General features: G+C 42.9%; 1 protein-coding gene across 1 annotated transcript in view; it reads right to left on the bottom strand.

The window, feature by feature from the left end:
* The window catches only part of CREBBP (CREB binding lysine acetyltransferase), a gene marked incomplete at both ends in the record, with an annotated part of 76,399 nt that overhangs the window by 38,343 nt on the left and 24,215 nt on the right, over positions 1–13,841 (bottom strand). Inside the window, 3 exons of the mRNA XM_079543076.1 lie at positions 5,427–5,540; positions 6,054–6,303; positions 13,587–13,763. Coding sequence (XP_079399202.1) covers positions 5,427–5,540; positions 6,054–6,303; positions 13,587–13,763 — 541 coding nt within the window. The remainder of the gene's footprint in view (positions 1–5,426; positions 5,541–6,053; positions 6,304–13,586; positions 13,764–13,841) is intronic.

Genomic DNA, 13,841 nt, shown 5'->3' with positions numbered 1-13,841 from the left:
ATACTAAAGCAGAACTGAACAAATATCTGTATTCCAGCCCCACTCCAGCTGCCATTCCAAGCACTATTGTGTTTCTCAGGAGGGTCCTTCACTCTGGAGACATTGCACAGTGGTAACTGGGGCTCTGGTAAAGGAAAATATACTCCACGTTTTCCCCCTCAAGTAATTAAGGATGTAATATATGCAAAAAATTGTGATCCAAACATAGCAACAATTAGAGCTTTTAATACAGCAACAACTGAAGCACCGAGAGGCACGTGGTTAGGGAAAAAAAGAAGTAAATCTGGAAAACAGACCTGAGACATTAACTGCACCCTAGGCTTTCTTAAATCCTTACCACTATGGAAACAGAGAATCACTGAAAAGGACACACACACTTCCATCTTCTGCCCGAGAGAGAAAAAAGGCAAAAATATAACAACACCAGAACTGCCACACGTATCACAGATCCACGGTTTGCCCTCTCCAGATGGGAATTCAGTTCCATCACCTTCCTAAGAAACGCAGATAGGCACTGACCCCCCTCTCTGCCCTCGGTCCCACAGACCCTCAGTGAGGGCAGAGGGGAGACTCCAGCTCTTCAGACAAACGTTCCTGACGAAGGAGCACAGTGCAGCACTTCCAAAGGGCATTCTGCCAGGAAATCCTGCACCTCCCCAGGATTCCTCCATCTCTGAAATCCTCAGAATGCACAAGATGTTTAAGAGACTCACGCCACCTAAGAGAAAGATGCCTTTGCTCTAGCGTAAGCCAACAAATAGGAAGTCCCAAAGAGGTTAAACCACACACTGCTTGTGGCACTTCGGAACTCCAGAGGCTTCGGAGGCTGCTGTGACTGCAGAGGACCAATTTGGGACCTAACGAATGAGATTGTAAAGAAAAGCAGAAGAAAGGATGGTATTTCTTGAGGAAGCTATGACAAAAACCCACGTGCTTTCAGTGTTGGTTGTAAATCCAGGGCCCATCTCCACAGATGCGGCACAGTGACCACAGGTGAAGCTTAAGTTTGCGAGCAGGAAGAAGGCATCCAGTCACTGCACTGAGGTCAGCCAAGTGCCTCCCCCCTCCTCGTGCTCTTTCATGGGATTAAAAAACAGAACAAAAAAAGTTTTCTTGGAAAACTGATACCACTTAAAGAAAGACGTCCTGGCAACCTGACAGACATCCATGTTGTGGGAGATGAGTACAGGCAGCACACAATTGAAACAGTGGTGATTTGCAAGAAGTTCCATGAGTGTGCACGTCCTACTGAAGCATGCAAAACTCCCAACACTCAGCCAAATGTTGCTCCAGTGCTTCAAACTGGAAGAGCTTCTTACAGGACAGCCTGTGTTCTTCCAGCTGCTGGTACACTTATAATGCTGAGATGAGGGCTCCGACTGCTTGAGGTCAGAGCTTCTGTCTTTTATAGCTCAATGCAAAATGTATTAAGTCTTTTCACAACAGAAGGAATCTGATTTTCAATGTTTTCTTTATTTTCACTGCCTTTTTTTTTTTTTTTTTTAATATAAATATATATATGAATGCATGACATCATCTCAATCTGTCCAACAAGATGGAGGAAGACAGTATTAAATTCCACACTGGACAGATCAAGTGCAAATGCAGTCCTCTGCGACCTATGCCAGAGGAAATTGAGCCAATTAAAATAAATACAAAGAGTTAAACAGACAGGAGTTATCAAATTAGCTTACTTACTACACAGAGCAATGTCTACTGTGATTTTTCATTAACTGATGCTTCAGACCTTGTTAAGTTCAACACAACTCCATTCACACTCAAATACTTTACAGACAACCAAGCTTCTGTTACAAACTCCCATGTTCATGGACCTTAGCACTGGAGGTGCAGACAAGCAGAAGTGAAGCAGCAGTTGCTGAGGCCTCCTTGGGCATTTGCATTAGGATGTAATCTAAACGACCAAGCACTCCTGCCTGCAGGATTCCTGCATCAGTGTGCAAAGGGGATAACACTACCTTAATGTAACTAATGCATGTTTTCTAGAGGCAGCATTCCATCCCACACTGACAAATTTTAAATTCAGAATCCAAATGCCATTCTAACTATGAATGTCCAGCACTTCCCTAACCTGGCCATCTCACCAAAGGGAAAACGTCAATAAACTTGTGATGTCTGCTCTAAAATGTTTGTTTTACTTCCATGTTCTGGAATTAAAACTCATTCAGTGCTGAAGTGCTCTGTCCTGCAGCTTCACACTCTCATCATTGTAGCCCTTCTTAGAGGCTGGAGCAAAGCCTCTGCTGGGAACCTTGACTCACCTCAGCCTGTCCTGCACCCAAAATGAGGCAGGTGTACACAATGTAAGCATACATGACTGCTGGACTGAAGGTTGTATCATGAATCAAATCCTGGGTGAATAAAGAGGACATGTGCAACCTAAAGTATCAGCATTACGTTTTATCAACGATGCCATTTAAACTTTTTTTTTTTTTTTTTTTTTTTTTTTTTTTTAAGTTAAGCATTAAACTAAAAGCCTTCACATTATATTGTCATTAGTCAACAGATGGAACTTCAATGAATAACTTCTAGCTGGTAGGTCACCATTCCACATGATTTCCAGCATTACAAGTTGGGGGAGGAGGGCTGAAATGGCCATTTTGTTTGCAGAACTTGTAGTTACTGACACTAGGACTCGAGCAAACGGCATTTAACCCCCAGTTTCCACAGGAAACAGTGAACAAGCTGCTGCTCATCACCTCTCAGCAGACGTGTTTCCCTAATACCTTCCTTCTCCTCCACAGGTCAGCTCCTGGATATCTGACATCCACAACTTCCTTTTTTTGTCCCTGCTCCGTAACTTCCTCCCTCAGCCCTCTAATACTGAATTCCTTTTCCCCCATCCCATTCCTCTTCCATCTTCATTCCTCAGTCCATATCTTCTGAGTTTCAGGCCCTGCATGCTCTAAAATGGCGTTTTCAGATGATCGGTCATCTCTCATTTACTCTCTTAATTAATCTCTTTCCATCCTCCTTATATTTTTTTCCATGTTCAATAATGCCTCATTAATGCTTCAATAATAAAGAAGTACTTCTGGTCAAAACCAATCCTCTAAACCCCAAACACCTGTACCAAATTTCAGGTCATTGCTTGCAAACACAGCAGCCTTTAGCCTGTTCCAAAGAAAAGCTTAAATTTAGCGTATGCAAAAAAAAATATAACAATAAAAAAGTTATTCTGCAGTTTCTCCCTAGACCCTACCAGACAGATACACGGTACACGTGAAAAGTGCCATTAGGAACAGGAAAAACATTCCAAACTTGTCTTTTGCACTGCAGCTCATAATGGCACAAATGTGCCTTGAAAGAATCTGACATGGAGTGGAGTGAGATACCTCTAAAGAAACAGCTCTGTTCTAACAAACTGCAGATCAGCAGCAGGCATAATGTTCCCAACTTATTCTGCCATACGTAGATCCCCCTCTCTTCTCTCAATTCATAGATGCTGTAATTATTTGTTCCTAAGAGAACACACATTTTCTTCAGTTCTTACACTAAGATAACTTAGGTTAGGTTTCACCTGGTCAAGCAGAGCATTTTCAAATGCACCTGTTAATGTAAATTACTTAAACTTCCTTGGATGTCTCAGAAGTGTTACACCTCATAGCACAATTAAACCAGCAGTTTCAGCATTGATCTTTAGCCTTCAAACAACCCATGAGGTCTCACAGGTATGACTGACACAACTCAGGGTAACCAGACTTACACACTGCACAGCACAGATTCACGCCAAGTGCTGCTGGATTATCAACTACTTGAACAGAGGCAGATTTTGTATGTATTTTATCCTGCCTACAACAGGAGCACCAAAGACTGTTTTTATTTATCCACTGTAATTCTACTGCAGTCAAAACACGACACATTCTATTACATCTCACAACCAAGTTACCTTTAAAGGACTGCTTTCTGATTAAATTGCCAACTCTTTTGCTAGGTTCTGTGAATGATGTAAAAGCAAACACTACCCAAAACAGTTTTCTACTGAAGCTTGTATTAAAACAAAACCAAAAACACCAACCAACAACAGAACAACACAAACAATTCTACTGTGTTTGATAATAACTGTGCTGCCTGGGTATGTTATGCACAGACTGTGCCATACTGGAAAGCAAAGCTCTTTTTCAGAGACCAAACATAACAAATCAGGTGCAACAAATTGGTTTTCACACACAAGAAATATTTTTTTGTGAAAGAGAAGTGGTAAAACAAAAACAAAATCCTTACTTCCAAAGCAGCTCTATGACTTAATTTTTTAAAAAATTAATATTTTTTGAGGGAAAAAACTCCTGGAATTACAATGACAGCATCTTCACTGGTTAATGTGGGCAGACTTAACAGCTGTTCTCCCCTTTGCCTTCATCTCACCAAACCTAACAGCTCTTCTCCATCCTCCAAGGTTTATTAGCTTTCCTCACTGTAGCCTCCACCTAAATGGAAATTAGCAGAGCACTTCCAATACAAATCTAATGTACAAGCTGCACAAGTCCTTCAGCTATTCCCCACTTCTTAACCCTTGTTTAAAGAGCCTTAGGGTGCAACACTACTTAGACTTCTAAAACTGCTGCATCTCTGCAGTCAGATGTTCTACCTCAGCACAGTTCAAAAGGAATCTACCAGCCTAAGTTCAGTATTTTCTGTTTCAGAGCAAGAGGGAAGAAACACCCTAGGAACTGACTGTCCCTAAACATCAGTAACAGCTAAGCCATAATGAAAAATAGGCATGGGCAAAAACATGATGGTTTGCAGACTAGTCAATACCAACGTCACATAAGCTCACCAATTAAGATGCCCAGACCTTATCTTTTTCCTGTGTAAGAATACAGTCCTACAAACATTTTTAATTACTGTTAAATCAACACAGTGATATTCAGAGAGCTAGAGCACCTCTCCTATGAAGAAAGGTTGAGGGAACTGGGCTTGTTTAGTTCGGAGAAGAGAAGGTTCTGGGGAAACCTCATTGTGACTTTCCAATATTTGAAGGGAACATATAAACAGGAGGGGGAATGATTGTTTACATGAGTGCATAGCGATAGGACAAAGAGGAATGGATTTAAATTGAGATGGGACATTTAGGTTGGATATCAGAAGGAAGTTTTTCCCCCAGAGGGTGGTGAGGCACTGGAACAGGTTGCCCAAGGAGGCTGTGGATGCCCCAGCCCTGCAGGCATTCAAGGCCAGGCTGGATGTGGCTCTGGGCAGCCTGGGCTGCTGGTTGGTGACCTGCACACAGCAGGGCTTGGGGCTGGGTGAGCGTTGTGCTCCTTTGCAACCCAGACCATTCTATGATTTAAGTTATCTCTGGCAGCATGAAAAAAAAAAAAAAAAATCACTTCATTTATTCTTACACTGCACATGTGATTAACTCCATTTTAACAGTATAACTTCATTGTGACAGAACAACTACTCACGCTGTTGGTTTCTCTTGTCACTGGCATTTTTCAAGGGAAGGCACACAGGACAGTCGTGCCGAGTACAATTCTTCCAGTGGGAGATGATTTGTCTCGAAGAAGCACAATGAGCAACTGTGACAAGGAAAGCAGTAAGATTAAGGTCACTTCCTAGATAACTGGTTTGAATAAACTCTTCTTTTTCAGAGCCATTCTACTTCCTCCTCTACAAGCAATTATTTAAATACAACTAAACACAGCTAAATGCAACTAAGCATTTTTGGAACTCACAACAATGTCATAACAAGTGTAGGAAGCAAGTGCTAACATTTAAGACATTCTATATATGACTGAGTTATAGGCAATTCCATGTGAATATTGCATCCTCTTTATACAAAGATGACGAAAGGCTCTCAAGCCTACTGTTGGTGATATCTTACTTCTGGAAGGCAAATACTGCATTCTGTTTTCTAAACAGAAAAACGCAGAGATCAGGAATTGAAACCAGGGTAAAGGTAATGAAAAAGGGAGTTGTGTAATTAAGAACTAGTTATTCCAACTCATCTGCGTTGAGCACAGGGGTCTTCTTGAGAAAAGAGAAACACTGCTGACAGCTGCCCAAGGAACAGCAGTTTCGTCAGCCCTCACCTTGACAGGCCTTCCCAGCCTGGCAGTGCGTCATGTGGTTGAGGACATTCTTCATGGTTCGGCAGTGCGGCAGGGCACAGGCTCGCACCTCTCCGTTGGCCTGCTCACGCCTCTGACATTTGTGGGCATGAAGCAGCAAAACCAACTGCTGCTGGATCAGTTTGCGCTTCTCCGGGTCTGCTGTGGGCCCAGTTGCCATGGCCTGCGTTGGTACAATCCCCACTTGCTGCACTTGACTTTGCATCTGGGACTAAGAAAAAAAAAAGTCAGCTTAGCATCAGGTCTCCAAATCTTAATTCTGACCTTCATCTCCTATAGTAATTTGAGCATCACAAGACTTTTTCCCTTACATGACAGGCTCCAAGGATTATCACGGCGTTCTGCAGCATTCTCAAGTATTTGGTATTCTCATTTCAGAACATTAGAAATACTTTGAGGAATTCTTCTGTTAAAACATCTGCATTCAATATTTTAATTAAAAAGCCAACTACGAATCTTCCGTTTATTAGATAGATTGTAACTGCAACAGGTAGGAGCTCCTGTATTATGTTTTACTATTATTGGCAGTACAAACACAGTATGAGACACTTCAACCCCAGTTTACTCTACATGAAAGAGGTCAATAGAAGAAGACCACAACATTTACACGACTGTCTCTATATGGTACAGTGACAAACAGTGGATTTTCCAAGCCTAAATTAGCATTTCTGCTCTTCACAAACGAGCACTGACATTCCTTTCATAGCGAAAATGTCCAAGGTTACGTGCATACAGTTTACTTCCAGGAAGGGTCAACTAAATCTGGACTGCATTACGTCTCCCCAAGTGCTCTAGAGTTTACTACGGAGCAATGCTAGGTTGTGTCAGCTCTTCAACTCTGCTGCTTTCTATATCTAGCATCCATTCCTCACAGCCACACTTCTGCAGCAATGCTCACGTCCTGCCTGACAGATCCAGCACACACACACTCAGATCTGAAGCCCACGACATGGCTCCTAAAGGACTGGCAATGCTTCCTCGACACGTCCTTCCTTCAGCACACACCTGGGAGTTTCTAAATTACCTACCTTCTTCTGAAGGACAACAGATGCAGAAACCCTATCTTTAGGATGTTCTTATCCCAGAGATTATTCCACTACACTGAACACACTCACCTGCAACAGCTTCACTAGGAGCAGCAGATATGACAGAAATGCTTAAACCTTCACGACTCAGAGCCTGAGTTAATCTCATGGATAAAGACAGAACTACACCAAGGAACACCTTGATTACATGTTGTTACCAGAATAATATGTTTTAAAATCAGGTTACCAGAAAAAAAACTTCACCAATTCCCAAGCTACCTAAGAAAAGCTGCTGTTTAAAACACACAAGTACAAAATAACTACAGGATTACACTGAGAAGGCAGCAGGTGAAACACTTCAGCACTTTCTACACAGCTACTGACCAAAGCCTGCTTCCTACCAGAGAAATCAGCCTTACATGACAGAACACGCCGTTGGCAGCCCTCCTACTTCTGACCTTTGAGACATTTTTCTGGTAGGACTCCCCAGAAAATACAGTAAGAAAAAAAAAGAGGCTGAGGCAAAGCTATCTGCTTATGCTCCTGGGGCACGCAGATCTAATTTTTAAGCCTTCAGTTTCTGCTGTGAACAAATGCATGTGAGCAGACAGGTTTTGCTGAAACAGTCTGTAGGTCACAAATAGGAAATAATTAGTTCAGCCAATCTGCAGAAAAATACGAGACCGTGCCAAAGAAAATCCTGTTGGAAGTGATGTTTTCATCCCAGTCGAAGAATTGCTTCCCTAGCCAAAATCCAACTTCTGTTACAGCTCTACCAGCTAACAGGCACCATCACCGCTTTGTCAGCACCAACACAACGCCCAGAGCCAAAGGGGTTTTCTGAGCAAAGAACAAGCAATCTTGATCAAGCTGAGAACGTCTGCAGATAGGAACAACCACAGAACACAGAGTACTACTGAAACTCAACAGGGTTCTGTCAGTCACTATTTCAACCCTGCTAAGTCCTACACTGCAAATACCATGATTTCTTTACCATCTCACTTCCAATGCATGGCTGCTTGAGCAAGTTGGTCTCTTCCCTTTTGCCTTTCAAGAACAGCAATCTGCAGGACCAGTGCAAAATGGGAGATGCCAGGAAGTTACCCCCAAGGGACACAAACCCTGCAGAACAAGCAGGAGCCTTCACACAGTTCACCCAAATAACAAACACCCCCCTTGAGTAAGCAGGAAATTCAGGCGCTGCTGCTCCTGCAGTGCTTCAGCTCTCAGATGTACAGGCAGGAGACAGTTTTGTTTCTTTTGCCACCTTGCTGATCTCCACCACAAATCAAACATATCAGTAACTGAAAATCTGCCAACGGCCTCTGACTGACAAAAGCTTTGTTGACCAGATTTCTAGAAACACATTAATGTGACCCTTCTATAGCGTACAGTAATGATTAAAACCATTTAAAATTATGGAAGCTCTACATTCTGCGAGATAGCACTGCCCTGTGCCTGCCCCAAGGAGCAGAAACAGCCTGTGCTTCTGGGTAGTGCAGGCACACAGGTATCTCTTGTTCACGGATGTGGAAGGATGGAAAGTGCCCTGGCAGCCTCACCAAGATGACCACTAACCCTCTGAGTTTTGGTAAGCTTGTATTCAAAAGCATCAACACCCTTTCTTGATAACAAGCACCAGCTACTATCCCTCTGAGAAAAGCCAGCACTAATTTCAGTAGCACTGGCAACCTCTCAACAGGTAAACAGCTTCACACATAAGTCAGTGCCTGTCAGTCATACTTTCATATAGCACTGAATTTTAACAATAGACTTCCATAAATTCTTCTTATACACGTGCTCTACCCTTCTCCCTGATAACTACTAGAAAACTACTTCCCACAATCACTCTATTAGATTAAATTCTGCATTAAAAAGTCTGTTAGTTCTTTAAGACAGGTTTGTGATCAAAGTGAGTCCAGAGTGAGATGATAAAGGAGGTGCAGTCACAGCAGATGCCCATTTGGATAGACACAATTTGCTCTGCAGACCTTTCACTGCCCTAACCAGAAGACACCAGCAAATCAGTTAGCACTAACAATAGTTGGGAATCTCTCAGTCTGTTGATATCCACAGCTACGAAAAGACGGTTATTTACCATTCACAAAAGCTTTGTTACATGTCATCCACATGTGCATTCTATCAATTAAGCCTTTAAAAACACCAAGCCTCACAGTGTCTGCAGGAAGCAAGGCTGCGTTCCACCTCTGCTCACATGTCACAGAGACAAAGGCAAAGCATACCTGAAAGAGAACCTGAACCAAACACAGCCTCACAAAGTAGCTGTCTTCTCTGGTGAGAGATCAGCTTTGGTAGCACATCGGCCTGCCAACAGAACGAACCTGAGAGCCTGCAATGCAGCTTGCAAGTGAGAAGAGAGGCAGGATGCCACTTCTCAGCTCCCACACCCAAAGCCGACACGATGCACCCTAATATGATCAATGTGTTTGGAATCCAATACTTATTTCTCTATTTTAACAGCTTTAGCAGTGCTGTGGCTGGAGGCAGGGCTTTCACGTCAAGAGTAAAGAGCAAGATTTCCATCTTTCAACTTTACACCAGCCAACTTCCACCTCTGAAGCTGGTACTGGGGAATGAGTCTTTTAAGACCTCATAGTAGCCACAGAAACGAGAAGGCTCCTACAGTCCTGCCACAGAAGGAACCTGAACAGTTTGTCCTCAGTGGCTTTTAACCCCTGAAAGAGTTTTCTTCCAAAAGCAGGAAGTACCTCACTGTTATGCAGTTGAGTGTGCTGGGAATCAATGTCTGTCATATGGGTTCACTTTTGGAGTTTTATTTCCTCGTCCCTGCAAGCTGTTTGAAGAGCAAATGGCAAGAAGTGCACATCAAATACGTGTTTCAAAGCAACAAAAAAGGAAAAAAAACACACAAAAAAATTTGCAAAGTCCAGCTCTTACAGCCAGGCAGTGACCTGAACAAGATTTTAAGAAAGATTTATACAGGCTTCACTGGGTGATAAAACAAACTGAGGAGTGATTAATATTACACCCCCAAGTAGCAAGTCCATGGACAGCAGATGAAAGAGAAGTCGTTAAGTGAAGGAAAGCTACGTTCATCAAAGTTCTGATCACCTCATCTGGTGGAACAGCACAGGGGTGGCACTGGACATTCTCCGCTATGCTTCTCCTCCTCTTCAGCTCTTTGTCAGCCAGGCATTGTACCTACAGATGGTACAAGAGCTAGGAGGTCCCATAGCTCCACTTGTGTTAATTAAACCTGGCTTTGGAGTCTAAAAGCTTTCTTCCTCTATTTAGCAGGCCCACAGCAAGACAGCTATTACACCCTCATCCCCATCTTCGCTAAAGATCCTTGTTTTCCTCTCCTCTGATCAAAACCATTAACAAAGAAATCCAAAGGACACAAAAAGAAACAGAACTAACTGAGAACTCAACCCGACATTCAAGGCATGCAGCCCAATAAGAGATCAGGAAAAAAAGAGCAACAGACGACAAGCTGCTCAAATTCTAAGTAGAGCGAACTGAGGATACATTATTTTGTTAGCTTTTAAAAAGTAATATTCTCTCAACTCCATCTGCTGGTCAGGAGGGTAACGGTGAAACCACGCTGGTGGCAACCAAACTTCATCCACTGCACCCCTAACCCTCAACAAAACACCAGATTCACTGTGATGGCCACGAGGAAGCTGCCCATCCCCATCCCTGGAATACACCATGCTGCACACACTGCAGAACTGCAGCCAATTCGATGGGAGAGCCCAGCGGGGCTCCCCTCACTGACTGTGTGCCCCAGAGCTCGAGCACCCTGCAAACAGCAGGCTGTACCAAGTGCAGGCACGGCTCACTTCCTCCATCCAGAAAGCCTGGATCGCCTCACTGCAGCCAAGTATGGCCAAGCTGGTATCAAACAAGTTAGTTACACAATCTCCATTTGTTGTTTTCTTTGGAAAGGAGCCATCTGCTCAAGCCTTCAAGCTGCACATCCTGTAAGGAGTCTGAGCGTTCTTCCAGCAGCCTGACAGAGCAGTAACTACAGCTGCCCACTCCAGGAAGCTTCCAAAAGTCAGAAACATGCAATGAAAATCTAAGTTGGGAGTTTTGGAACTTCAGGAGCTATTCTATACGTTGATTTTTTTTTGTCCCTTACCTGGTAAAATGGGCCATCAATTCAGTAAAAAAAATCCAGGCAATCAGCCCATAAGAAAAACTGACACAATCCCAGATCCACTACTATACTGTTCGGCCCCACAACCAAGAAAACAAAAAACAACAACACCCAATCCACCCTGCTGGCACTGAATATGAATACCTTAAAGCTGACCCCTTAATCATTTTAATACCGTAAGGTTTGTTACTTCTTTCCTAATTAGATTATACCAAATGTGCTTCTCAGGGCCCAGAGTAAGGCCACAGAGCAAAGCTTCACCATTCCTTAACTCCTCTCTCTGATTCACACGCTCTTGTTGGTAATCAAACTATTTAATGCCTGCTGGAATCTGGTTTCTCAACCCAGACATGCCATATATAACCAATGGTTTCATTCACATGGGATTGTTTCTCACACAGGATATTATTGTGGGGGCCCTTTAAGATAAGGGCAGCACAGGGAGCTGGTTGGCAAGATAACAGTTCCTGTCAATTAAGAAAAACTGGAGGTCCTTTAAACAGAAGTGACATAGCAAGGGGATTGCAGCGAGAAGATGGGGTGCTGCACCGCTCCTACCGTATGCTGAATAACACAACGGCCCTTGGAAGGAACAGCATATGGCCATGTAAGCACCATGACCAAACAGTTACACTGCTGCCAAGGAAAGGTTAAATTTTAACGTGTCTGGCATTTATTTGTTTTAAATTCTTGGCTTTACAATAAAACATTCAGATGGAAACTTCTGGTATTTTAAGCTGAAAGTTCCACCCCCATGAGGAACAAGCTCTGAGCCTGTGCCACCAGTAAGTGGGGCTGGGACTGCTCAGCCACAATGGCTCTCTCTCTCTCTCTCTCTCTCTCTCTCTCTCCCCCCATGCTGGACGGAGGAGGAAAGAGATTGGACATACGAAGCTTTTTGACACCCAAGACGGTTTTGTTTGCTCCCTTGGAAATCTCGTATTTTCTACATTTTAAAGAAAAAATGCAATTGAAAATACTAAAAAAGTTTCCTTCATTTCCCTCTGTCTCTTGGTAAAAGAGGGAGAAAGGAAGCAAAGTTTCTTCTTTTACTTCCTCCCCCATCAACAGAGAGCCTCGATGGCAACTGCCTTTCCTTCACTTCGTCTGAGTATCTGCCACTTCCCCTGAGCCAAGATGTGTGTGCATTAGGAATAAGGTTTCCCCAGAACCAGCTGTTCAAAAGAGCACACAAGCAGGCTTCAGAACCATCCAACCACCCAAATACCAAACTCTGGGCAGAACTTCAGATTCTCTGCCGGATCAGGGAGTAATTCATTTGCTTCACACTTGATCCTAACTTAAAATATTTTTAAAACAACATCATTAGAGCCATGCAGCTATTTGTCTTCTACAAACATTCTGCACGAGTGCAAGTGGCACTCTGAACTCATCTCAATTCTAGTTGGCAGCTCCTTTCCATAATCAGAAGCAGTAAATTACAGATGATGAATTACACAAAGATGTTACAGAGCAGCTGAAGGAGAATTAGGAACTGCTCCTCTAAAATTCAGGAGAAAAGAAGTTTACCACATGCTCATAGATTGCCTTAGCAGCTGCAGGCAGGTAGCAAATTCACTGGTAGAAGATCAAGCATGGCTTGTGCCAAAAAATAGCTGGTTTTCGAGTTAGATTAAAAAATAAGCAATTTGCATCTTATGGAAGGTTTTACGAGTTTCTATAGTAACTGCTACCATGTTTAAGAATATAAAATGCAACAAGCCAGAGTTTCCATAGAAACAACACAAGCAGTTTGATTAATACACAGACATACTGAGACAAATGGGAATATTTAATTTTGTTTTATAAAGCAAACTCTAGTAAACAGGATACTACAAACTTGGGCAAGATATCCTAATAACTATCTTCATATGCTTGGGTGCTGCAAGTCATGCACAATATAAACTGAAAAGCATACAGTGTGCTTACTATAATACAGACTGAAAGGATATGAAAGCCACTATTTGGCTTCCAGAGAAGTTCATGGTGTAACCAGCACACATTTTAATTGACTGAGGAATTTAAACCTACAAGCAGTACTTGCAGGGAAACAGTTTTCATCCAGTTTGGAAACAAACACACCAAACAAAATGAAAGGATGTAATGCAATCTCATAACAAAACACAGTGTTTGCTTTGGAAGTTAACTTACAATAGGAAAACAGACAAACTTCCCATGTGCTCCACAGAGCAGCAGTGAAGAACCGTAGGGGCAACCTGTGTTTAAATGACCATGTCCATAATGCTGCAGAAGCCATTACACCCCAGAATTCAGGATGTACAACGAGGACACAGCCACTGAGGGAAGCAGTAAGGTACAACTCACCATATTGGGCACACTGGTGACTGGAGTACTCTTGATGTCAGCAGGGAAGGCAGACAAACTGTTGGCCATGCCCGGCTTGTTTGGTAACTGAGGATTCACCCCCGTTGCTCCCATCTGTTGCCCTCCAGTTTGACTGAAAGGCTGCCCAAAGGGGCTGGTGTTACCTGCCATTCCCATCTGCAAAAGAATGACATTATTGTAACTTTATAGATTCTGAAGGAACATTAAAAAAAAAAAAACCCAACATGTCAAATA

Source organism: Tetrao urogallus (genome assembly GCF_951394365.1).
Source record: "Tetrao urogallus genome assembly, chromosome: 15".
Lineage (NCBI taxonomy): Eukaryota > Metazoa > Chordata > Aves > Galliformes > Phasianidae > Tetrao > Tetrao urogallus.
The sequence above is the reverse complement of the archived record's forward strand: the minus strand, read 5'-3'. Positions and strand labels throughout refer to the sequence as shown.